The following is a 27,497-nucleotide window of genomic DNA, read 5'->3' on the forward strand; positions in this document are numbered from 1 at the left end:
CTTGATGACGTGCGTACTGCTTAGCTGTCACCATGCTGTGCATGTTCAGCAGTGTAATTGAATGGAAGAAAACAATTACTTTGGTGTTTTGCAGCTCTGTTTCGTTCCCTGACGGTAACCAAATCTAGATGTAGGAATCTGTTGAGCAGGAGAGTGACACATGTCTTCCCGAAGGCTGTCCAGGCTGCAGTGGTGATGAAGAAGACACGATCATCACCCCGAGATCGATCGTAGCGAATTGGAAAACTCATGGTGAATTTGCTTCCACTCCAAGGCAATGTCGAGGTATGAAGGGTGCTTGTACTGCCTTCCAAAGTGAAGAGGAGATGAACATGGCTTTGCATAGCTGTTGTTCTATGCCAACTTACCTACTCTTGCTGGTACCGTAGTGGCATATTGCAAATTTCGTGGACGAACAACTCTAGTCACTAGTGGCTAGTGAGCAACACTAACAGGTGAGATTTTTCAATTCGACAAAAATTGTTTTTGTTTGAGAACTGACAGTGGCAGTCATTAGACTCAGTAGGTGTCTTTGCTGCTTCTTTCCCTTCATTGGTAGGGTTGTGCTTGAATAGTACAAGTGCTTGAAGTAAAATAAAATAAATAGAACATGTGGAACATAAATCTAATCAAGCATCAGTACATGTATTGCGAAGTTCAACTTCAAAGCACATGAAATCACAATGATCACGAAGTTTATGTAATCAGGAGTACACCCTGTGTTCAACGAACACATACACACATGCTGTATTGCGCACACATATGTACACATGTGCGTGCACCCCCACCCCATCCCACAGACACACGCATGCAGCGCACACATCCATACACATGTGCGTGTACCCCCCCCCCACACACACACATTCCTACCCATACACATGTGCGTCCCCCCCCCCCCCCCCCCACACACACACGTGTGCACATACCTCAGACCTGCCCATCGCGGAAGCGATGATAGCGAAAAGCTATGTTAGACATAGCAACAGATACACAAACACACACGCACGAACACACACACACACAAGATACGTGTAAGTGTACATGGTCTTCCTGGTGCAGATGCTGAGCCAGCACAATGGAAAATACCTCCATCAAGATGCTTGATCAAGTGTTGTGATAATGGCACTGTTTGTTTGTTTTTACAAAGAAGTGTGGGAAAGATTACAATGCATTGTAATTCATAATTGTTCTTTGCCTTGTACTGTGCAGACCAGAATGCTTCGCTATCAACTCCTGGCTTTCCATCGGCATGGTGTTCAGCTGCAGCGGCATCTGGTCCGGGGAGTTCAAGTTGCTGGATGGCTGCACTGACACAGGATGGGTTTGCGTTGGCAATGCGATACGGCAGTCATCCCACATCACGAGCTACATGTTTATGTAATTTATATTGTCGCTCGTCCAGCAACGTCAAGGCTCTGCATGTAAACACAGGAGAACACCATTCTACTACTCAGGGGATAATAATTTTGGATATCAATTTCGTGACAATTATTAGATTCACACAATATTCACAACGTATGCAACACGATGCTGTCTATTGACACTACTTCAAACTGAAGTGCTCACTACTCCTCTCCCGTTTTCATCTCCCTCTACCTTATGAATACTCTGCATTACTGGTTTCGTTTCTACCCTTTCCATTGCTGCCAGCTCCCAGTCTTTTTCAATGCACAGCACCACCTTGACAGTCATTTTTGTGATTTGATGTACACATACTTTGAAGTTCAAATTCGAATTACATGATCAGATTTTTGTTCCACATTTTCTATTTATTTTTACTTCAAGCACAACCCTACCGATATGAAGGGAGAGAAGCAGCAAAGACACCTACTGAGTCTAATGACTGCCACTGTCAGTTCTCAAACAAAAACAATTTTTGTCGAATTGAAAAATCTCACCTGTTAGTGTTGCTCACTAGCCACTAGTGACTAGAGTTGTTCGTCCACGAAATTTGCAATATGCCACTACGGTACCAGCAAGAGTAGGTAAGTTGGCATAGAACAACAGCTATGCAAAGCCATGTTCATCTCCTCTTCACTTTGGAAGGCAGTACAAGCACCCTTCATACCTCGACATTGCCTTGGAGTGGAAGCAAATTCACCATGAGTTTTCCAATTCGCTACGATCGATCTCGGGGTGATGATCGTGTCTTCTTCATCACCACTGCAGCCTGGACAGCCTTCGGGAAGACATGTGTCACTCTCCTGCTCAACAGATTCCTACATCTAGATTTGGTTACCGTCAGGGAACGAAACAGAGCTGCAACACACCAAAGTAATTGTTTTCTTCCATTCAATTACACTGCTGAACATGCACAGCATGGTGACAGCTAAGCAGTACGCACGTCATCAAGGCCAATTTCCAAATATGGGAGGTGTTATTTATGAAATTTGACACAGTTCCTCTTCTCTGATCGGCTCGAGACATAGCTCATCGGAATCAGTGCCCAATTCTCCTTCGGATAAGCCATACTTATTTTTGGCGTTCAGTTTCCCTTTAACTTCCCCTTTAACCGGTATACCCGGTACCAGTAGTACTGTGTGACCATGGTGATTTGGGCGGTCGACCTTTATTGCACATTTACAGCTTGCTACAAAGAGGCTAGCTAGGCTGGAACCAAAAAGGCACGTTTTGCACCATAAACCCGGTTTACACGACTCCCTGATTTGCAGACTCTTTCTGCGGGGGGGGGGGCTTATCAAGTTACTGTATCTGATAAAAACCAGGGAGTAGTAAAAAATGGTGGTATTTTACTACTCCTTGCTGTCGGCAGCAGCAAAAATAATAAGGTGAAATCTACATGACTGTACTGATGTAGCTGTGAGTGTGAGATTTCACGACTTCCTCAGTTCCTGTTACACAACAGTCGCAGATCTACATGTACCGGTACTCGTACTAACGACACTCGATAGTCAGTTTTGGAGGTCCAGAAAGAAACAAGTCACCCACTGGCCTAGTCCTAGCTAGCATTCGTGTGAAGTCACGAGCGTTAGCTACATTAGGTTGACGTGGTGCTAGCATGCTGCTTGCTGTGGCACAACACTACAATGAAATAGCTTCCTGTTTCCATCGCTCGGTCGTCTGCTGCGGCGGAGAATATTCTTATTTGAGTGCTTCGCCGCATTTTACTTGTCCTTTCTTCTCCAAACTACAGGACCAATAGTTAGAAAGTGGCCATGTTGAAGAAGCACTAAACGGTACTTGTGTTCCTCGCGGTAAATAATTAGTGTCCTGTAAAAGCTCTGGACAGCTTCAACTCGTTTTTGTGCCAGAGTCGCAGAGTGTGCCATGGCAGGTGTTAGTTTCCGGCAACAACGGCTTAGTGGGTGTATGTACGTACTGTCAGGCTAGTTATTTGTGCCCAGCGAGTGTGACCCATGCGTATCGTCGCTGAAGCCCTGGACAACTCTCAGAGTCATACTCATAGGCAGCGTGCACTTCGTGGTCCTCCTGATGGACACAGCTAGTTGACGACTCAGTCATTTAATTATGATATCGACAGCACAGCTAAACCTGGCCGTCGACTTGGCATGGCGTAGCTACGTACAGTAAGCAGCTACTGCGCTATATGTAGTTCTGCGCTAGGGAGGAGAGTGTCTCATGGCGAAGCAAAGGAGTCATGCTGTGCTACAGCTACACGCGTTCCGGGCTAGCACCAGTCACTCAGTAGCGGAGTGGAGGGTGGGCTACTGCTTCCAGCACTTGTTTTCTCATCTGACATCAGAATTCAGGTACGTTTGTGTGCCGGACTGCTTTGATGTACACTGGAACTGGCTTGTTTTCACGATGACAGCATGTTAGGAGCTAGGCGGAGGTCACAATGTTATGTACGGAAAAAAGTGTTTCTGACTGCAACCATAAACCGGTTGGTAGAGAAACATGCTGACATGGTGAAAACATGACAGAGAGTTTTCAGCAGCGCCCTGCACCTGCACCTGGCCCTCCAGAAGGACAATGTTGTCAAGTGATCAAGAAAATTGTTACTAAACATTTTTTTAATTCCTATTCAAGTTTGATTTTGCATAGTAAAATTGCTGTGCAAAAAAGTGAATTATTCCCTACCTGTATACCCTGCCACGTGGCTGTCCATGATCCAGGCAGGCACAATGGGTTTGTCAAAGAACTTGACTGAGATACGACAGGTACCTGGTTCAAGTCCTACCTGGGAGTGGTTTTTCCAGCCGTGCTGCTACCCACAGTCAACTGGGAACTTGTGGCCAGGCACTAGTGGTACATGGATGCGGCTTATGGGGTTTCTCGGCACTTGTGCCAGTGGTTGTGAGACTTATCGACTCACCCCCACCGTCAGGCGCTGCATCTGCCGCCAGGCCGTTTACCGGGCGTTAGCGACCGTCGTGAGTTCCCTTCCGGAACAGACACGATAATTTACTCTTTTTTACGTGGCTGCATGCTACAGTGCTACAGTGCTACCTTTTAATTAAGGCAGCACACCGGTGTATTGAGAGAAGTGCAACACCCGCGTTCAGTGAGGCTAATCGACTGCATTTTAGGAAAATCACTGCTTCCTCAGTACAGTCTGTACTACAGAATTTGAGCAACTACACGGAAAGTCGATACGGATAGATCAGCCATGTGGGGGTGGGGTGCGGCTTATACCCCAGTGCAGCTAACACCCAGGAAAATACAGTAAAGTAAAGGAAAATACAGAACATGTTTTAAAAGCACTGCACATGACAGTACATTGGCAGTGAGAGAAAAAACACAGTGCAAAAATACTGAAAATCAGAAGTCCAAATATGAACAACATTGTCAGTTGGCTGTCAGCTCTGCTGGTTGTGTGCAATAGAGGTTATACAGGCTGCGTTGGGAGTGTTGCGTACAGTGGCAATGCATGCTGTCATACATGTTGGGATGGCATGGCGTCATGTCAGGGTATGCATCAGTTGGTGATGTCCATATACCATGTATACCCACAGGCAATGGTGTATAGCTATGACAATGTTGCAAAGAAAAATAGAGAACGAGTGTGTGTATGTGTAGGGCGTCTCCTTCAGTATTGCAGTATTGCTTGTCTGGGTCCATGTTAGGTTCACTTGTCATGGGGCGGGGGGGGGGGGGGAGCTGGTTTAGGCTTGTTTGTCTGGGGGGGGGGGGGGTAGTTTTAAGTTTTTCCTTGAATGGGGAGGGGGTCTAGTTCAGTCTTTTTGGTCTGGAGAGGGGGGGGGGGGGTGCTAATTTGCACATGTAGTATTCCTTTTCTTGGGGGGGGGGGCTAACCTTAGTCTTTGCTTGACTGGGGAGCGGGCCTAGTTCAGTCTTGCTTGTCTGAGGGGGGGGGGGGGGGGGCTAGGTCAGTCCTCACTGTTTGGGGTCGGGGGGGCTAGTTCAGTCTTGCATTCTTGGGGGGAGGGGGGGGGGGGGTAGTGACATTCAAGACTCGCGGCGCGCGTAGCTCGTGTATAGTCAGCGTAGTTCGGTCCACCACACAGAAAATGGCCACCACACCAGAAAATGGCTGTCACGGGTAAATTGGCTGTCACGGGTAAATTGGCTGCTATGAGGTTGCTGATGTACATGGTCACCACACCAGAGACGTGCTCGGGTACAAGGTCACCACAGCAGAGATGTGCTCGGGTACAAGGTCACCACACCACACTGGACGTGCTAGCTACACTGGGCACACACACACACACACACACACACACACACACACACACACACACACACACACACACACACACACACACACCGAGTGAGGCAGTTGAAGAGCAACTTAGTGTTGGCAGTTTTCTTGTGCTAGTTTTTTGCATCTCTCTCTTTCTTTCTCTCTCTCACAAACTCTCTCTCTCTCTATCTCTATCTATCTCTCTCTCTGTCTCTCTCTCTCTCTCTCTCTCTCTCCTCTCTCCCTCTCTCTCTCCCTCTCTCTCTCTCTCTCTCTCTCTCTCTCTCTCTCTCTCTCTCTCTCTCTCTCTCCCTCTCTCTCTCTCTCTCTCTCCCTCCCTCCCTCCCTCTCTCTCTCTCTCTCTCTCTCTCTCTCTCTCTTCTCTCTTCTCTCCTCTCTCTCTCTCTCTCTCTCTCTCTCTCTCTCTCTCCCCTCTCTCTCTCTCTCTCTATCTCTCTCTCTCTTGGTTCTCTCTCATTATGCTCCCTATCGCTGAACAAAAACAACCAAGTGAGTGCGCAAACACTGCACTTGTACATGTATAACGTTACTGCTCTGCAAATCGGCCTGTGCTCTTGGACGAGTTGCTTGTTGAATGCTGTACTGGTGGAGGTGCTGGTGCTGTTGGAGGTGCTGGTACTGTGGAGGTGCGGTACTGTTGGAGGTGCTGGTACTGTTGGAGGTGCTGGTGCTCTTGGCGGTGCTGGTACTGTCGGAGGTGCTGGTACTGTTGGAGGTGCTGGTACTGTTGGAGGTGTGGTACTGGTTGGAGGTGCTGGTGCTGTTGTTCCCACCATTGTCATTGCTCCTTCAACCTGGCTTGAAATCCCATTGTTTTTTCAGTCACTCTTTGCCAAACACGTAGTTCCTCTGGCAATGTGAAACATAATCATGGTGACTATAGTGTTACATGTATTATGTGTTGGTTTGTTTGATCAACTCACCTCCCACCTCTTTACGACTTCAAAAGTGCATCTGCGTCTTGATCCTTGAAGACATTCCTGAGGGCGTGTGGAAACTCCTTGTGACTGACTCTCACGCGAGCAGGGCGCTCCTTATTTACCAGATGCTGCACCCAGTGTAGAGAGAGTGTCCTAGTGCTGGGCACTGGCAGAGTGCAGTGCACACTACCACACAGGGGGCAAAGAGTGTATGGCATACTACACAGGGGGCGTCGGAAGGTATATTAGTGTGGTACGGTCAGTCATCTGAAGTACAGTTTACTTGTGGCGGGGGGGGGGGGTGGAGCCGAAAATTTTGGAAATTTACAGTCCAGATCAGTGGATTTTTTGATTTACGGGGTACCTGGGGCAAAAGGTAGTACGGTCAATACCGTAGTGACCGTACCGTGTCCGACGCCCCTGCTACAACAGTAGCATCAGTTGCGTATCCTGCCCATCTGATCTGATAACGTTATTTCAACTTATCCATGCTTTGTGCTTCTTGATGTTTGTGAATTGTGACGGTCCAGGTCTATTCCTGTCTCTTGTCATGCAAGTGTGTGCATGTTTGCATGGGTGCTAGAAGGCAACTCGGAGCTCCGTCGCAGGAAAAGGGCATGTGCCTTACTATTGCATTGCTTTTTCGTTTGTGCATGTAAGGATCAGGGGCGTAGCTGATCCCCCTTGCAGGGGGGGGGGGGGGGGGTGCACGGCCGCATATGTGTAGGTTGGCTGGTGCATGTCATCATTCATGGTGATTATGTACATGCTGAACCTAGGTCGAAATTTATAGGGGGTACACGGGGCTACGCACCTGACGGGTTGTATGGTGTTCTCTGCCACAGGCTTGTATTCATGAACTGTCCGCTTCCATTCAGGTTTAATTGAACCATGCAGCAGCTGTAGTACCCCCCCCCCCCCCCCCCACACACACACACACTATTGATCTGCAGCAGTGGTAGTATCCCCTCACACACACACACACACACACACACACACACACACACACACACACACACACACACACACACACACACACACACACACACACACACACACACACACCATCATATTCACACAGGCATTGAGTCCCAGCATGAAGCAGCAGGATTCGTTCTTGTCCTCCTCCCCCCCCCCCCCCCCCCACAACACACACACACCTCCACCACACTCAGTCAAGACAACCCCTGGCCATACTGCAGTGGTAATGCAGGGAAGAATGCAGTTTACTTGTGGGAAGAATACTAGTAGTACAAAAAGCAGCAGCTAAGCATTGGTGAACACTGAAAATGTCTGATAATTCCTTCATTGGCTCCTTTCTCTTGTCGGCCATTGTTGTGATTGTTAATGTTATCTTGTCTTGCAAACCAATGAACTGCATATTGGCAATGTCTGCTGACAGTTCTTCAATTGTCTTCCTCCAGTCATTGCGCGAAATCGCGCATCTATGAGCGACATCCACATAAACTGCTGGGACCATGGTTGTGTACTCGAATCTCATTCTGAGCACCCTTTTTTCTTCCTTTTTTCAGCCGTTTTTTGCAAAAAGTCCTCGAGCTCAATTTTTTTTGATAGATCGTTCTTCAAGGAAAGACGAGTGGACAATCGATCAACAGGGCCGAGGACGAATGCGTCTGGTTGGAGTTCTTGCGTGGCACAGGATGACCAGACACACATATAGATACATTGCGACGATCTAATCTGCACAGTGTTGGAAACACTGTGCAGATTAGATCGTCGCAATGTATCCTAATACCGCACGCACGACGGTAAGTACAATTCATGTGATTTCAAATTGTTTGTGATCTACAACGTCGCGAGCAGGACGGAAATACAGCAACAGCACGACAACCGTTATACCAGGCAGTAACCAACAGTCACCTCCGTCACATTCTCCAGATCAGAAGGCAAGTGAGGCAGTAGAAATAAAGTATGAAAGAATGAAAAGTGAATAATTCAAAAATCTCAGAAACGTTGAACGTAAAAAACACTGAGAACAAGAAAAGTGACTTACTTCGATGGCAAAAGACAAAGCGAATGTTCCTCGTATGGACCTGGCTCTTGCGGAATCAGCCACACTGTGGAACCATGTGTTTGATTCCACAAGGGATGGCTACCTGCTCCTCACCAACCAGCCTCCACGACGGTGGTAAAGTCGCCAAAAATACGAAAGTTGAACATTTTGTGCATGCATGCAATAGAAAATTTGTGCTGAGTATGTCGAGTGGCCATTCGCACAGGACAAAGCCGTTGCGCAAGCTGTGACCCTGAAATTTCGTCCATTGGTAGCGAGGGTAACCCTGAGCTGGAAAGTGTAAGGGATGGCATGATACACTCCCCCGCATACGCTTGACAGCACGATTTGAGGCGTGGAGTAGTAATATACCAGTATCTTACTACCCCCTGATACCTGATGCATGGACGTCGTCATCTTCATCCCGCAGATCGAAAATTAAAATGTACAGGTGTCGCGTGATTTCGCGCAATGCGTGTCGGCCATTGTTGTCTGTGTGTTGTCTCTTGTCCTGCAGACACAGGGGGACAGCAAGAAGGCAAGCCAGCAAGAAGCAAGCCGGCGAAGAAAATTCATGCGAAGAAAATTCTATAGTATTGGCCATCCCGAACCCCGACCACCATCCCCTACCAGAATGATTACTTATATAACCTTCCCTCTCTCCGAAGCTAGCGCCTGAAGTGATTGGTCACCTGTCCTCTCAGCCAATCAGAGTCAAGGTTTGAGAAATAGCAGCATATTTACGTGCTACATTTGACTCTGATTTTTGCCTGATCAGACAGGTGATCAATCACCTTCAGCCCCCCCCCCCCCCCCCACACACACACACATATGCCTTCACCCCCCCTCTCCCACACACACACGTACACACATATGCACGCACACTAACTGACTCCACACTTGACCACCCAAAACATTTTTTTCCCTGCTGCACCTCCCATGATCTGACAATCATGCAGAATGCTATTTAAATCTGTTGATCCTCTGTATACACACATCATCATTGAGTGTCCAACAACACCAGATACTTCTAGCTGTGGTGGGCTGATTTTGTGTGAATCTGATTCGGAGTCTGGGTGGCGTAGCAAATCCAGTTTATAACATTGAACATTAAATTTTGTAAAATGTTATTTTTAAGACGATGACGTCATTGCATGGTATACACTCATTGCCGAAGATGCGTTGCCATGGTGCGAAAATGGCGTTGGATGGCTACGCCTGAGCGCTCGCGCTGTCATCGCAGCTCACGACACGTCTTCCTGCTGTGCTTTCCTGACAAAATTATTTTGTTTCGCTTTGTCCTTGTTGCTGGAGGCCGGGTTTGATTCTTTGAGATACTGTAGAGCGATTTGGAGTTGGTCAGCCGAGAGTAGTCCTGAGAAATGGAGAAAGAACGTGAGAGAACCTGAACTGCGGATAAAGTCGCTCTGTTCCAGCGGAGGCGAGCAGAGGGTTACGAGTCTCAGTGCCCAGGCACGTCGCTCCTGATTATTTCGAGTGGCTCGATGTGCAAGTGGCACTCGAAACCAGCGCTGTGCAGAGTACCGATGTTCCTGCCAGTGTCGCTGCTTTAGCCGGGCTGGCGCTGGCGTCTCCAGTGCAAGCAGTAGCTAAAACCATTCCTGAACCGGTTCCAGTCGAACAAACTGTCGCTGCAGCTAGTGTTGGTGTTGTTTCTTCGCCTTCAGTATCCGTGGGGTCAGCCGCAGTGGAATCTGGCACTGATAGCCAACCTGCCAAGAAGCGGAAAAGAACTTCAGGCAGGGGCTACTACTGTGCTGTTCCGCTCTGCAGTAATCGGTCTTTAGATATGTCACTTGCAATTCATCGTTTTCCCAGCGATGCAGAAAGGTGCAAGTTATGGCAATTTGAAATTAGGAGGGACGTGGGATCAAATTTCAAGATCACATCAAACACCAGAGTATGCAGCTCTCATTTCAAACAAGATGATTACGTCGGCAAGCTCCTGTCTGGTGAGGAGCCAGAAAGAAAATGGCTCAACCCCACCGCTGTGCCAACCCAGTTCCAGTGGACGGCAACTCCTAAACCAGCGAGACGAGTTCTGAAGAGAAAACGTCAAGAGTCTGAGGAGCCACAAGATATTGATGATTCCGGGGTCGTTTCTGTGGTGTCTGTTCGGCTATTGACCCAGCACCGACCCCTGGTCATGTGAAGGGTTTGCCATGTGATCACAGATATATCCGTGTAAGTGACCCGAGTGAAGTTGATAATCACATGGCTGGCCTAGAAAAAGACTTCAGTGAAATTAAAAAAAGAGTACGAGAGCCTGAAGTGTCGTTCGATCGATTTAGCCAGCATCAGAAACAATCCTGACAAGTTCAGGCACTTCACCGGGCTGCCTAACTCCGCAGTGTTCTCTGCCCTGTTCAAATACCTCGAACCCAAAGCCAAGAGGATGCAAACTTGGCGCGGCCTATCTACCCTTAGACATTTGTATGCCACTGGTCCTCAGCGATGGCCATTAGACGTTTCATCGACACTGGCTGACCATCATCATCACAAAATATGAATTTGTTCCAATAAATACTGCGTGAATGTGAAAAAGATTGTTACGTATATTCCACCGGAAATACAAGTTCTATCAACCAACCAAGTATTCCACTTAGCTCAATCTGTGCATTCAGAAATGATTTGTTCCAGTAATAATCTAACGTCAGTCCGAAGTTATTATTCAGAAATGTCCAGTGTCTGCTCTAGGATTGTAGGACAGCCGGGTACACGTGTACCTGGCGCAACCATTTCAACCGGGTCGGAGCCGGGTACACATGTACCTGGCGCTGTCTCACCAGCCGAGTCACGTGCTTTAACTGGTTGGTTGGTTTATTTGCATTCGGACAATAAACGGGAACTAGGCCCAATGATATAAAGGCGAATGGATAAGCCGCATTTAGAAAAGAGAGGACAGGAATTAGAAAATTACGAAGGAAGAAGAAGTATCTGACACATACAAGCAAGAGTACATGAAAACCGTTTTCATGTACTCTTGATACAAGCCGTGTAGTCAGTCCTTTCAAAGTTCGAAAGTGTAAAGTACCAACCGGGTCACAGGTGACCCAGTACTATATTTTCAACCGGGTCCAAGCGCCGCCCAACCGGGTGGATTACCCGGCTCACCCGGCGCTGGAGCAGACACTGATGTCTTGTAAGTCAATGTTTTACTATGATGACAGACCATTTTGATCTCTGCCAATTTCTGGTTTGAAGACATAAAAATGATGATTATTGATCCAGAAAGTCGTTAAAAAATAACTGCAATCGATGACAAGTTTTCGGTTGTTTGTGAGGGGTTGAGAGGTGAGGTGGAATGAAATGTTGCTTTCGTTCACAGTGTAATGTTATTATGTTTGACAAGATGATATAATTCACAAAAGTCAACAGACATGACGAGGAAAGATCAGAAGAGAAGCCATGATCTAGAAAAACAGTCAGAAGCACGAGCGTGCATGCATACAACATGTCTGTTACAGAAGGTCCAGACAAACTCTGCATGCCATGGCTGCAAAAATCATCCAGCGCAAACAGCAAAGCCGCGACATGTGAACAGCACTCTCATTATCCGGAAATGCACTGGCAGTATCCACCGTAGCACACTGGATCGTCCCTGCTGATGCAGACGATACACGTGTAGGCTTGCTTTGATGTATCTTGTGATGGCCAGCATTTCGCACGGACGAAACAAAAGTTTGTTCCACCTGCAAACAGGTTTCCCTCCAAATGGTGAAGGTGGTGCTTATCAAATAATTGGTACGCACGAAGTTGCTTGTAGCACTGCAAGCTCTCCTTGTCATAATCTTTGTCCGGTGAATTTCACATAATAGTGCTTGACAGCCTCAGTAATGAAGAAAGGGATTTTAGTTAGGCGAGATAGAGACCAGCCAGATGTTATGTGTGAAAAGCTTGGTAGCTTCTTGTACGCTGCCATTACTGGCTTTGGTAATGCAGGCTTGTCTGCCTCCTCGTCTGGAACCCCTTCGCCAGCAGTACTCAAGTGGAAATGTTCACAGATGAGAAGGTAAAGATCACGTCTGGATACACGCCCTTGGTAGGGAATACTGTCTTTGCAAAGTTGGCGCAGCCCTTGCATGCGTAAGCGCATGATATCCCCACAAGAGGTGGGAGCGCGCGCAGGACAGAGCTGGACAGAAGTGAATGTGTGGCCCCTTCAGTAGCAGCATCAGCTGCTGTTTGCACTGGCCCTGAGTGGCGGGTTTTACAGCAGGTCCAGGAGTGGTTTTAGCTACTAGGTATACTGCTTGCACTGGAGACGCCAGCGCCAGCCCGGCTGAAGCAGCGACACTGGCAGGAACATGGGCACTCTGCGCAGCACTGGTTTCGAGTGCCACTTGCACATCGAGCCCCTTGAAATAATCAGGAGCGACGTGCCTGGGCACTGAGACTCGTAACCCTCTGCTCGCCTCCGCTGGAACAGAGCGACCTGATCCGCAGTCCACGTTCTCTCCCATTCTTTCTCCATTTCTCAGGACTACTCTCGGCTGAACAACTCCAAATCGCTCTACCGTATCTCAAAGAATCAAACCCTCCAGCAACAAGGACAAAGCGAAACAAAATAATTAATTTGTCAGGAAAGCACAGCAGGAAGACGTGTCGTGGGCTGCGATGACAGCGCGAGCGCTCAGGCGTAGCCATCCAACGCCATTTTTGCACCATGGCAACACAACTTCGGCAATGAGTGTATTGCAAGTTAGATCGGACGTGTTGTGTGACTTTGCAAATCAATCAGACGTGCTGGGTATGTGACACAGTCTCTAAGGAGTCTGCCGTGGGCATGCTTGTGTTGTAGTACGTTTTTGTGACACCCGCTCCATCTTGACACCACAGCCACTGTGCGGTTCAAGACACCACAGCGCCGCTCAATGGAATCCAATCGCTGCGCAGCCCTAGACTTGTGAACAATGGGCTGTGAAATGGGGCAGGTTGCAAACTTCACATCTTCCTTATGTGATCGGATTTCTTTGATCGGATTTCTTTGAGCGGCACTGTGGTGTCTGTAATGGCTAACCGTAAGGCCGGGTGTTGCGCCCCACTCGCCCAGGTACAGTGTGCTGGGCAGCATACCACCATGTCATAATTATGTAGTGCAGTGTGCTGTGCAGCATACTACCATGTCATACGTCGGCCCACACTAGTGACCGGTCCAACTTGACGCCAGTTGTTTTTGGACTTTCACAAAATTTACTACATACCAGCAGTACTCAACAAGCCCCCTAATAAGATCCAGGTACTGTAGCGGACATGGAAATCCAGTCGATTGACCGGGGCCGGCGCCCTCAGCGCATACAGAACAGTGCACAGTCATGCGAGCTGCAGCGCGTATGTGTGTACTGCTTACCCACGGCTGCATGACCAGCGCGCTGGGGCCGCTAGACGTGCGACCGGATTTCCATGTCCATGACAGTAGAAGCATTAACTGATAAAGGTTCTACCTCCAGGGTCGGATTGCGGCCTGTAGTGCATAGGGTTACCATGTCTTGCCAGGGTTCTCGCCAAAGCGACATAGCGCGGTGCTGCGCTCTCCTTCACTTTTGCCCTCTCCCATGGACTACAGCACCCTACCCCCTCTCCCATGGACTAAAGCACACTACCTCCTCCCCAGGGACTAAAGCACACTACCTCCTCCCCCATGGACTAAAGCACACTACCTCCTCCCCCATGGACATAGCAATCTGTGATTATTGCCTGAGTATTGTGTATCCGAGGCCAAATGACTGGATACAGGTTTGCAGGGTCATGAAAAGATGCGTGTATATGATGCAAAGAAAAGGGTGTGATACATCAGGGAGAACTTTATCCTGACTGAAGTATCCCTGTACCCGGCTAGAAGAACTGTAATTTCACAAATTTTCGGTGTACTTTTATTTTCGGTACTTTCGGTGCATCTGTTTCATACCTAAAATTTCAATACAGTCAACTTCGCTAATAACGACTGCGGGTATAACGACAATTCACGAATAACGACAGAATGTCCATGCCCAGAGCAAAGTCCCTTCTACCTGTATACATATGATGAGACTTGGGGTATAAGAACACTTTGCGAGTAAGGACACTTTTCTGATGCCTCCGCCGAGTGTCGTTATACGCAAAGTTGACTATACACCCAGCAAACACCAACACACACAATCCAACAGGGTAACTGCTTCTCTGTACCTACAATTTCTGCTCACCTAACCTGGCCTTTTGCCCTCGTATCGAAAATATTGAGCACCGGAAATTTCTGAAATTGGAGTGCTCTGATTTCAAGAGCACACACGCTGCACGTGTTTGTCCCTTGAGATGTAGCTGCGGAATCACACTACAAATTTCTGCATAGATGGTACATACACTGGGACCCGGGTGACCGCCTGATCGGATATCGCCAATGTTAGTAAGCGAGAATTAGTTGGTGTTGTTTGTACGGTGACACTGATGTACTAGTAACGCACGGCTCACATGTGATCGCACATCGCGGGTGCTAGGTGGAAAGAAGAAACTGTTCTGTGCACTTGGAGTGCTGCAACCAGTGTGTTTCGTTCCTAATGATTCTCTTCAGTCGGGAAAAGTGTTTGCTGCAATGCTTGACACTAAAAGGAACACAACCACCATGCATGCCTGAGAAGATGGCCTATTTGTGCTTACTGCTTACCTGACACAATAGGTCGCGAGCAGCCTGAACCCCAGGTGGGGAACTTCCTGAATCCCAGGTGGGGAGCGGCCTGAATCCCAGGTTGAAATGTTGCAGCATCACAACTGGCACTTCTCAATCAGATTGGAGAAGGATGACAAGCTGATCGAAGTGGCGTCTTCTAGTCTAGACTTTCGACATCATCCTTTGAGAGATGAATGGCACACCCTTCGACATACAGTTTGTTCCTGCAAGTCAAAAACACAGATCAGTGTGCATTACAATGCACTTGAGTTCTTTCTGTGCACAGGATTCTGCATTACAATGTACTTGAGTTTTTTCTGTGCACATGATTCTGCATTACAATGCACTTGAGTTCTTTCTGTGCACATGATTCTGCATTACAATGTACTTGAGTTCTTTCTGTGCACATGATTCTGTTATCATGCCCGGCCACAGGGGTGGCAAAAATTCAGTCTTTCAGTCAAGGATGAAGGGCTGCCTCGCCCGTCCCAACGTATTGGTCATGCACAGCGCAGGCCTTTGAATGCGAATGCGTCTTCTTCAACCCAGGAAATGAAAACCTTACTAGTGTCGTAATTGAATGTGGCGTGGGGAAGGGGGGGGGGGGGTGCGTGTGTCTGTGTCTGGCGACTATAATGCTTGTTTGGGATTGCTGGATGATATCTCACCTGTGTTGGCTAACACCAAGCTAGCATTAGCTGCGATATGGTCACGCGCATGCTTCCATCATATCCGCAGCAATCTGGCGATAGGAGAATGCAGCACAGCGGTCGTGGTTGACGACACACAGGGATACATCTTGATCAGGTCGCTGCCACCCTGACACTGTTCGCTGAAGTGCAGTGCACATTGACTGTAAAGTATCCACTGTTCAGCCTGCAAACCAGAGCACAACGCATTCAGGACACAGGTTAGAAAGTGAGGAAAAGCCTGTTATGGAGGATCACGAGATCCGCCGAATCCGCTATCGGCAATCCACAACAACAAGGCCTCGGAGTGATGGAGAACGCCCCTTCTATTCAGTTTCGAACTGCTAATAATGTCCCTGTAGACACTCATACAACACACGCCTTTCGATAGGTGGTGTTCTTCGATCTTTTCACACAAGTACAAGAAATAAACGTAACACCGACTCTAGCAACAACTGCAAGAATCTGAATGCTTCATCGCATCATCATCATCATCTCTTCTCATCATCATCTTCATCTGATGGAATAATGGGAGCGCAGCGATTCTTATGGTAGGTTGGTAGGTTGAAAGCACACAGCCAGCACATCAGGAGCCAAACACAGACGAAAGGAAACAATTGGAATAAACAATACAGTGAACAATTCCGCTGCATGGTTAACAAAGAATAACCGCAAATAACCGCTCAGACAATCACCGGGTGGTCACCGTCTGAGGCACGTCAATGCACAAAGGTAAAAAACGGCCAATATTGCAGAAGTATTCAATATGGCAGGAAACTACTAACCAACTCTCCGTCCGTGTCCAAACACCTTCATTTAGAAGCTACCTGGAATGCTGTGGCTGTGCTATTATTAGAATACATACTGGATGACAATGCACAACAGAAACTAGCAGTGTCCTCCTGAACATCCTCCCCCTCGCCATATGCTCCCAGAGTAGCATGTGGCAACTACTGATTTGCTATGCCAAAAATGCATATACAGCGTAACAAATGTGCACAGAGAATAATGGGCAGCAGCACCACATGCTGCAACGGAAGAATATGAATAGCTATTTCACGTTTTCAGCAAGGCACACAGCTTGCACAGTGATCCTCTCGGTATGATACATTCAGTATATCGGCTACTGACTGTAGCGGTACCTCACTAGATGACTTCAGCATTCCAGTGGGCACACACGGGAGATAGGCCGTTTGTATTGCTGATTACCGGCCTGCAGCTTCACAACTCGCACATGCCCGTCTGGACCCGGGTAAACTTCAATCCATGGTGTCTTCCATGTACGTCGATGCCAGGATTGCATCCGCTGCCAGAGGGTGCGTAACTGCATGCTCTCGCGCCGTTTGCTGTGCCACGTATTGAGCTAGGAACGGCGATGCATTGATCCCGAAGACGAGGCGATTGAACTCGTAGTGCTGCACATCAGCGTCTGGCCTGTCCCGCCACAGAAAGCGATGATACGGCTTGTCTTCCGGTGCTAATGCCACTTGTAGGTACATCTCAGAGATGTCGCATCCGATCGCAACTGGTTTTCTTCTAAACCGTGTCAGGACGTCACAGAGGTCTCGTTGCAGCCTTGGCCCCGGGTTGATTGCATCATTCAGACTCAGTCCACGGTAGTTAGCTGCTGCGTCGAATACTATGCGAACTTTTGTTGTGGTCTTCTGTGGCCTTACGATTGCGAAGTGTGGCAGATACCAGCACTGATCTTGTTCCGTTTCTGCTGCACCAAGCTCCCGGATGTAGCCTTTGTCCTCGTAGCTCTTCAGCACATCTCGGTAGGCCGCTGCAACTGTGCTATCTTTTTGCAGGCGGCGCTCTGTGCTTGTCAGCCGTTTCCTGGCCATCACAATGTTATTCGTGAGCTCAACTTTCCTGCTGTTCCATGGTATGCTAACCTGGTATCGTCCATCCACCATCTGTATAGCCCGCTGCACTGTCTTGAGCGCGCTCTCATCCTCGGCTGATCGTATGCCAGGCTCCTGAAGCCCATCGCTCATGCCGTAGCGCTCTACCTCCCAGAAACGCTGTAGCGTTGCCTCAAGTGATGTCACAGATGGGCCGCCGTAACACAGGAAAGACTGGCCGTGTAAGGCCTCTTGGTGCGAGTCTGTGTCCGCTGCATGTACTTTGCCAACGCATGTCCATCCCAGCGGTGTTTGACGTGCTATTGGTTGTCCGGGAGCGCCACTAATGTCTCGACGGGACATCATTAGCTCTGCATTGTCGCTTCCAATCAACAGTTCGATGACGTTGGGCTTGTGCAGTGCCGGGAAGGGAATATCCCGGAGGTGACCATACTTCTCAGCTTCTTGCGACCAGTCCACAGGCTGTAGGTCTCCGGTTACGTTCGTTGTGGTGAACGCTGCCACCGATTGCTGATACGAGTTATCCATACTAGCGATGGTAAAGCTGACCGGTGCTGTCCTGAAGGTCTCCACCTTCCCATTCAATGTACTGACTGTCGACCGTCGCAAAGTTCCACTGATGCCGAGCTGGCCAGCCACGGCTGTGTTGATGTAGCTGGTTGTACTAGCATCGTCCAGTAAGGCATTCACCGTGACTGCCTGTGGGCCGTTGCGTAACATCACTGGCACAATCCGTAGTGCCACCTTGCTATACGAGTGAGCTGCCATTGTCGCTCCAGCTGTTAGCTCCCCCTCGGTAACAGCCTGCACTGCGTGACAAGAACCACCTAATTCGCCTGTCCGGTTCTTACTCTCGGCATCACTGGGTGTATCCTTGGCTTGGCCACTAGACGGCGTGCCTTTCTGCGCACCACCCTTCGTAGCGTGGAGGAGACGATGATGATTATCCTGGCAGCCGTTTACTCCACATGTCCAACCACGCTTGCATTTACCACCTCGGTGTCCAAATGCCAAGCAGCGATAGCAGAGATTTGCTCGCCGGGCCTCAGTCCATCTCTGTACGTTGTCCATCTCCAGGAATGCCTTGCACCGCCAGATACCGTGCTCTCCTTCGCAAGTGGGGCACTTCGGCGACTTCTGCGGTTTCTGCGGGGTTGAGCTGGTGCTGAAACTGGCATAGGTCCGGGCCTTTTCACTGTTGCCGCTGGCATTCGTGGTCGGCTTGCTCCATCTGGGTTGCCGGGACCGCGTCATCCCTCGTACTGTCTCCGTTGCCGTAACGAGGAACTCCGCCTCTTGGGTAGCCCACTCTAGCAGAGCGAGAACCGACTCTTGCTTCCGTTGCTCAAATAGCCACCGCTGATATTGGGCGACGAGCTTCTCAGACAGCTTCCGTAGCAGGTTCATGTAGAATGTTCCGGCCTGAAGCTCAGCGAAATGACCAGCATCTTGCAGATTCACTGTGGCGACTTCAAGTAAATCCGCGAAGCGTTCAAGCTCCCTGGGGTCGTCTCCGGAGATGCCGGTAAACCGAGCCAGCTCCTCCACATACATTGCGACTTGACGGCGCTTGCCGCCGAACTTCTTCTCTAGCCGTGCCTTGGCTGTATCATAGCCTCTCTGCGTGTAGCCTAGATTGGCGACGGCTTGCAACGCGTCCCCGCCCAGAAACTGCTTCATCTGGAGGAACTTGTACTCTGGAGTAGCTGGTGACGAATCAACACAGGCAATGAAGGACGCCTTCCACTCTTCATACCTCCTCTTGTCTCCTGTGAAAGTTTCTATGGATACTCTCTTCATCTGCGTCCATGGCTCATGTCCAGGCGGTGGAGCAAACGCTGGTGGCGGTGGTCTTGCCCTGGGCATGGCAGCCTGAAAGTGCTGATGGCCTCCAAACTGCGAACTAGACGCTGCAGGCTGTAGGACTGGAGCGCTACCTGCATAGGGTTGACTAGTACTGGCACTGACTGCTGACACCGGTGCACGTAGGCTGTGGCTTGTCCAAGACGCAGCCGCGGGTACGCTCGTTCGACTACTACTACTACTTGGAAGGTTCGGAGCTGACGCTGGCGCGCTGGCTGTGGTCAGTGTAGGCGCTCTAGCACAGATGCTAGTGGCTGTGATCGATGGCGATCTTCCGGAAGCGAGTACCGTGGTTGTCGAACTATTGACTATGTTTGCACTAGTTGAGGGCACTGACGCTGCTGATGCAGCTCCGCTAGCCTTCGAAGCTAGCAGTGATGTTTGGTTCGCGATGTCCGTTGCTCCTTGGCTGTAGCTGGCGAAACCCTGGTGTTGTTCAAGTGACTCGGCGCGCGTGTCTCGAGTCTCCGAGTCGGGGGAGTCCGAGTGCGCTGCGAATGACTGACGCATCCATGGATCTTCTTCCTGTAACGCAGCTAGTGGTCTCTCCCGATATCTGTACCCAGGCCACGAAGCCACGGGCATCTGTCTTCCTCGCACTCCGCCAAAGGCTCCGAAGCCTCCGATACCGCTGAGAAAGCCGGCCTCCTCAGGTTCAGGCTCAGCGCTCTGCTGCCAATCACCTAGAGCACTCATCGCGAGTCCTCCGACAGTACTAGATTCCGGCGCGTATCTAGGACTAGTTGCACTGGCCGAGTCCCAGGGCCAGGTCCGTGTGTGACCTCTACGACTACGAGTAGATCTACCACTCTCAGTAAATCCTCGCTGGCTGGATACTGCATCACTTCCTTGTTGCGCCTGAGTGACTTCCTGATCGCCTCCGGTCCCGTACGAAGGCACAGGCAGATCCTCAACTGCGGCACTGTACTCGGCTTGTAGCGTTTCCAGTTCTGCTATCAGCAGTAACTTGTCCTTGACATCGCTGGTGATGTACAATAATTCGTCGATGACTGCCGCGACCTCCTCCATGCAGCCTTGTAGACGTGACTGTTCCGCTTCTACGTCCTCAATCTGCCCATTGTGTGCACCTACCAACAGCGCCCTCCTTGCATTGGTGAAGTGTCCCTTTGCTTGCGCCTTCCGTTTGCGCAACACGACAATGCTCTCATCTCTCGCCACAGAATCCGATTGCTGAGGCGTACCGCCGCGCTGTTGCGACTCTTCTACCGCGTCTTCCGCGCTACTCTCGACTCTTGTGTCAACGTCCTCCATCTTCGATATCGAAACTCACTACAACTGTCGACTCACTTTGACACTACTGGAAAACCATCCTCTGCTACCATGCGACCATGTTAGGGCCGATTCCCACTACGGTACCGTGAGTGCCGTGCCGTGAGTACCCATGGTGATTTGCTCACGTGAGGGGCAGTTTTGGCGCGAGTTCATTCCGTGGCTCCTGCCGTGCCGCGCCGTGGACATTCCGGTGCCGAGGGTCTCTGGGGGGTGGAAATGGCATGCCGTGGTATTCCGTGAGGTCGAATGCAGTGAGTAGTAGGTATTTTACTACTCCCTGAAAGGAAGTTTTTTCTTTCTTTTGTATTTGTGGTACGAAGTTTTTTCTTGGCTTTTGGCTTTTCGATTGGTTGATTCTTGAGCTTTCTCCAGTCATCTCCCCCGCTATTTTCCCTCAGGACCAAAGTCAGAAATTGATAAAAATGGTGATCCGGCCTGCCGACGGAATGCACGGAATGATTGGGCGCAGGTGTAAATCACTCTCAGCTTCAAGCTCGTACCGTGGGGTACACGTGACCTACCCAAATCGTCGGCACGGCACTCACGGTACCGTAGTGGGAATCGGCCCTTATGGAGGATCACGAGATCCGCCGAATCCGCTATCGGCAATCCACAACAACAAGGCCTCGGAGTGATGGAGAACGCCCCTTCTATTCAGTTTCGAACTGCTAATAATGTCCCTGTAGACACTCATACAACACACGCCTTTCGATAGGTGGTGTTCTTCGATCTTTTCACACAAGTACAAGAAATAAACGTAACACCGACTCTAGCAACAACTGCAAGAATCTGAATGCTTCATCGCATCATCATCATCATCTCTTCTCATCATCATCTTCATCTGATGGAATAATGGGAGCGCAGCGATTCTTATGGTAGGTTGGTAGGTTGAAAGCACACAGCCAGCACATCAGGAGCCAAACACAGACGAAAGGAAACAATTGGAATAAACAATACAGTGAACAATTCCGCTGCATGGTTAACAAAGAATAACCGCAAATAACCGCTCAGACAATCACCGGGTGGTCACCGTCTGAGGCACGTCAATGCACAAAGGTAAAAAACGGCCAATATTGCAGAAGTATTCAATATGGCAGGAAACTACTAACCAACTCTCCGTCCGTGTCCAAACACCTTCATTTAGAAGCTACCTGGAATGCTGTGGCTGTGCTATTATTAGAATACATACTGGATGACAATGCACAACAGAAACTAGCAGTGTCCTCCTGAACAAAGCCATCATCTTCACTTTCAAAGGCTCGTAAAAAAACTACCGTAGATGCAAGAGACCGGGCTTAGAGCCGTAAGGTTGCAAGGTGTGAAGCCAGTACAGCAGTTGCTGTTCAACTTGGATACTGGGCCAGTAATAAAGAACAGAACACATGCGTAGGAGTGATGTACAGTCCTGCTCAATGGAATCCAGTCGCCAGAGTCAAGTTGGCGCCATGCGCGTTTTTGCAGCCCAGTGTTCGCAGGTCTAGGGCTGCGCAACGCCCGGCGCCACGTACTTGAGAAACTCGACTGGATGTCACTGAGCAGTACTGTAGAAACTGGCCATGACTTAAGCAGGAGTCGGAAAGTGCCATAACAGGGCACAAACTGCTTATTAGAGAGGTTAAGATGCACGTTGTTTCCGACATGACGTGCAATTTCACGTCAAATTTGGCGTAAAATTCCAAATTTCGACGTGAGCTGCAGGTCACTCGCGCTGTTTTTCAACACGCGAGCCAAATAACACAAGCTGAACTTTCGCATCACATCAGAAATAGCGTGCATCTTAACCTCTCTAATATCTTGTTAGAGTCGTGGACAGTTGCTGCATAACCTGATAACTCGTACCCATGTTCCCTTCTAATTTACATTGGCTATTTGCGTAATGTCAGCCGGTTTGCTTTTCCGCCTACTTGGCGATCTGCCGTTCTCAGTGTGCAAGCTTGCTCATTGCATTTCTGCTCGGAGAAGATGACCTGAGAAATTGAGAGGTGGCGATGGAGACAGTCCAAGACCTCATAAAATATAAAATAAAAAAGTAAATTATCGTGTCCGTTCCTGAAGGGAATTCACGACGGCCGCTAACAACCGGTAGACCCTCATATGGATACAGTAAAGATGCGGTCGTACTTGATCAAATTATTACCGTGGCAAACATGTTTAAAGGGCGCTGACTGGTATGACAGTCCTCGTCAGATCCAGCAGTGGCTATCTTGATTCACGAGTTTAGATAACGGAATTTTAAACTTGATGCATGACTATACTGCAGGGTTCTAGCCAGGTCAAAAAACGTAGAGAACGCAGCTGCCCCGTAACTTGGTTTTTTTCCATTTTCCAAAAAAAATTCTTGCCATGAAAAAGCAACGTAAGGGGGCGAACCCCCGGCTTCTCCCCAGAGAAGAGCCTTTATGAACCTTCTGCTTCTGAGTATCGACTGCATTTTCGTAAAATAGCATGAAAAATCACAAAAATCGGAAAATGAGTAAGGGGGGGGGACTTTTTCACAGGGGGGGGGGCATGCAAACAGAGTAGGGGGCCCTACACCCCCCCCCCCCTTTGGCTAGAACTAGAACGTTAATACTGGATACGGTGCTTGCAACAAACAATGAGTGGGCGGGCGTCCATTTGCTTATCGTTTATAGCCAGAGCAAAAGTGAAGGGGGTGATCATCGGACCCAACTTTTTGTGATTACTACCGCCATTTTATGCTATGCTACTACACGTTATGTATGTATCATGCATAATATAGAAAGATGGCGCATTAAATTCGAATTCTGGGCACAAAAAGTAGGAGGGGGGGGGATCCAACACTACGAAAGCCGAAAGGTGGCGCATTCTTTCTGAAAGGGGGCGGTCAAAAAGTGAGGGCGGGCACTGCGCCCCACTACATCACTTTGGTGAGAACCCTGTTGTCCCACTATCCTACTTCCTGTACACGCATTGTTTGTGCCGTAGTAGAAGAAAATATGTTAGGTGGCCACACCAATCACAAGGGACAGTTAGGCATATGCGGATAATGCCGGCAGAAAAATCGGCGGAATTCGGTACTTTTTCTGGTAAGTTTCATGCATGTTTGGTATGTGGATAAAGAAATGGAGCAGAATTCGAGGAATTGCCCGGCATAAGGTTTGTATGGTTCTGCCAATTTCACTGCTTTTTGAGCAGAATCTGCCACCTTTTCGAGCATTATCCGCCAATGCCTAGGGACAGTGCAATCTCATCTAATTGAAAGTGGATTGTTTCGGCACTTCCACATCTACTTCGGGTTTGTGGAACAAACCTGCTATGAAAGTTATTTGATTATGTTGTCTGCTGGGGGGAAAATCACATACATGTGCAGGGGAACTCATCTAGTGCATACTCGGATAAGACCGGCGGACACCAAGGCTTGCATAGTGCGGACACGGCTCAACCGCGAGTGTATTGCTCCGGATTGAATCATGTTTGGAAAGCTACGGTATTTTCCGGAATGTTAGCCGCACCGGGGTCGAAGTCGGAACCCTCCTCCCCTACTTTTCGTGCCCAGAATTCGATTTTTTGGTTAAAGATCGGATTACACCGCATGTCCGACTCCCATTTTTAGGCAATACAGACGCCAACAAAATTCAACGTCTGACATGCAATCTAATACTTTGTTGTAAGTGTGTTACTCAAATAGAATGTTAAAAATGTTAATATATTCCACTGCCACAGAACATCAGAACAAATAAGTTGATAGGATACCGGTCACATACAAAACGTTACCAATAGTTCAAAAGCTGAGAAGTACTGCGACTGAAGTTCTAGCAAAAGTTGCCTACAATAGGTTGCAATGTCCCTCACATGTACACAGAACTGACATTGTCAAAAACGTGGAAACTTGGCATTAGTGCAAAGATGGTCTGCAGCACGTGAAAAGCAGTCAACTGACACCATGCATGCTTTCCATGCATGGATTGCAGCAGCACTGCTGGTCAATTCACGTTCACTATTTGGAGTCCGAGCCGCTGGGGCGATTTAAATGTGTCCTAAAGTGTGGCCGCTAACACTCTGGAAATACTGTGCAGTCAACCTTGCGAAGAATGACCCTTGATCGTACTATGAGAACAATGTCGTTATCAGCGAGTTGTCGTTAGTTGTGAGGCTGAGAGTGTGCAGTCAAGTAGTCACTTGGTCCAATGATTGTGTCGCTATTCGCGAGTTGTTGTTATATCCGAGGTCGGTATTCACGAGGTTTACTGTACATGTACTTGGACAGTACATTCCCTGCCATCCTATGAGTGTGCGTATTATCAGTGTTCAAGTGGAAACGTTATACACTGTAGCGAGTGCTGGCGACCACAGAGCTACATTGTAGCACAGCGAGCAGCAAACATTGATTATTCGCTCGAATTTCAATCTCGAGCTTATTGAACTCAACTTACCTCCTCTTTCTGCAGTAGTACCGGTATCTGGCCATGGAGATGTCTTCTATCCGAGTCTGAAATGAAACCGACCTTGTTCTATTATTTATTTGATGCGGAGAGGCCCAACTCAGAACTCAGAACTCAGAACGTAGGGGCTACTGTTTTTCGATTGGCACGGCGTTCCCGATGGTCAGCTCACAAGCAAGACAGACAGGCGAGACCCAGGAATTGACGAACGACTACCGGAGCTGGTAGATCTACAGTCAGCCGCACCACATGAGCTCAACGTACAGGGGCCGGAAGCAAGAGTCCCAAACTGAGAGCGATACCAGCGACCCCTGCTCAGAAATTCTACATGGACTAACGGTAAGTATTAGTTAGCGGTGTCCCTAAGCCTGAGGCTGAGCTCAGGCCGCTTGATGTAGCACCGATGAGGCTCGCCTTCTGTACGGGTTCGCCTTTGTTCAGTACGGAAACGAGAGGCAGCTCAGTGAGGAGAAAATAGTAAAATACGAACCCTCTTTTTTTTCTCTGAGAATCGAGAAAGACACAGTGACAGAGAGTGGAAATAAGACATTACATGGGCGCAGTTTTCTGAAAAAGACGGATGAAAACTCACACCCGTAGATCTACCCGGATGATAATCCTTGATATCAAGACAATCGATAATCGCTTTCATGGAACTACGTATGACCTGGGCTACAGTCCATTCAGAAAAAGATGATATCCTAGCTTTTGGCCATAAATGGGTCAAATTTTGAGTTTTTGTCACAATATTTTTGGCAATCCCCCATGAAATGTGCTTCCGTGTTTTTGAAGTCCATTTCTCCCAAAAGCCATAACAAGAATAGGATTTCGGCCAGGTTTTGCCCCCAAACTCACTGAATTGGGGAAAAGCCATGAAAATCCAACCCGTGCACTCCACTTGCAGAACAGTACATTTGCGGTTCAAACCCCAGTTGAGGTACCTTTTTTGGCCCCTTTTTCAAGTTTGGAATCTCGCGGCACTGGCAAAATCGCCAAACACGGGAGCTCTCCAGGGCCAGCGCTCATCTATTTCTGAATGGACTGTGGTATGGCATAGTATGGCATAGTATGGCATAGTATGACCTAGTATGGCATAGTATGACCTAGTATGGCATAGTATGGGACCAGCACTAGTACAGGCTGTACTTGCTGTAGGCTTTCCCCAAATCGGCCGGCCGAAAAATTCGCCGAAAAGGAGACCAAAAATCGCTAAGCTTTTGGCCGATTTCGGATGGTTCCTTTGAGAATCCCCGAAAATCTACCAAAAAAATGTTGCTGCAAAGTGCGTTTACCATGCTTACGAACGAATGATGTTGCTGCAAGCATGACCATGGTGACCGTTCGAGCTCTGTACTTCAGTACGATCGTACTTGTAGTACTAGCGCGTTGAGGTCGCGTTGCTCGTGCCCTTTGACCTCCTCTCAAACAAACATTAGCCAATATAGGAAGATCATGACTACGAGTACAATTGTACTTGAATTAAAATACTGCATTAGCACTGCAACTTACAGTTGTAGCCAGTTCCATCTAGCGGAGCTGTACTTTCCTCACCAATTTTGAAGCCCGAATATGCCAATAATTTGTTTAGCCAATTTTCCAATATACATGTACATGTACTAGTACCGGTATTCCAAATTTGCAGCCAATTTCCGAACTATCAGCTGATTTTGCAGCGGAATCTGATGTATTTTTGAGCCGACCGAAGAGTCGAAATAAATGGGCTGATTTGGGGAAAGCCCTACCAGGCTGAACCTAGTCTTTTTTGGAAGTTTTTTTTTAGGGCTGAAACGATTATACCAATTACTGTAAAACGGGTAACTACTAGTATTACGACGTAAAAATGTTTGCGAATTTTGCGAGAGGCCCCCAATCGCAAACTTTGAACAACGCAAACTCGCGCCATGTAAAGTTCAGTGCAAGGACTGACTCGACTGTGTCGCACATGTATGTCGTACATATGTGTTCAATCGCAAACAGTAAACAGCGCAAACCAGTCTCAATTTGTAAAACGCAAACATTTATTGTCGCAAACGTTACCCGTTTTACAGTACTCAGTATGCGATCGATAATTCCTTATCAATCAAGTAATCGTTACGTTATAGATTACTCGTTACGGATTTTGAGTCCAAAAAGTAC

General features: G+C 48.5%; 1 protein-coding gene and 4 long non-coding RNA genes across 5 annotated transcripts; 2 read left to right on the forward strand and 3 right to left on the reverse strand.

Annotated features, from left to right (window-relative positions):
* The first annotated feature begins 72 nt into the window (after window positions 1-72).
* Window positions 73-1,761, forward strand: LOC135826291 (uncharacterized). Its single transcript, XR_010555243.1, has 2 exons — window positions 73-455; window positions 1,210-1,761. It is a non-coding gene; the product is annotated as an uncharacterized LOC135826291 (long non-coding RNA).
* Window positions 898-2,058, reverse strand: LOC135826290 (uncharacterized). The gene is made up of 3 exons (XR_010555242.1): window positions 1,899-2,058; window positions 985-1,415; window positions 898-926 (listed from the first exon to the last, which is right to left on the reverse strand). It is a non-coding gene; the product is annotated as an uncharacterized LOC135826290 (long non-coding RNA).
* Window positions 2,059-3,013: 955 nt separating this feature from the next.
* On the forward strand, window positions 3,014-9,193 carry LOC135826189 (uncharacterized). Its single transcript, XR_010555226.1, has 3 exons — window positions 3,014-3,731; window positions 7,098-7,182; window positions 9,099-9,193. It is a non-coding gene; the product is annotated as an uncharacterized LOC135826189 (long non-coding RNA).
* LOC135826190 (uncharacterized) lies at window positions 9,032-25,913 on the reverse strand. Its single transcript, XR_010555227.1, has 4 exons — window positions 25,353-25,913; window positions 15,914-16,121; window positions 15,243-15,469; window positions 9,032-9,092 (listed from the first exon to the last, which is right to left on the reverse strand). It is a non-coding gene; the product is annotated as an uncharacterized LOC135826190 (long non-coding RNA).
* Window positions 16,533-19,976, reverse strand: LOC135826424 (uncharacterized). Its single transcript, XM_065339034.1, has one exon. The coding sequence runs from the start codon at window positions 19,666-19,668 to the stop codon at window positions 17,194-17,196; it is 2,475 nt and encodes an 824-aa protein (XP_065195106.1). The 5' UTR covers window positions 19,669-19,976; the 3' UTR covers window positions 16,533-17,193.
* Window positions 25,914-27,497: the final 1,584 nt, after the last annotated feature.

This window comes from Sycon ciliatum, chromosome 10, assembly GCF_964019385.1.
Source record: "Sycon ciliatum chromosome 10, ocSycCili1.1, whole genome shotgun sequence".
NCBI lineage: Eukaryota > Metazoa > Porifera > Calcarea > Leucosolenida > Sycettidae > Sycon > Sycon ciliatum.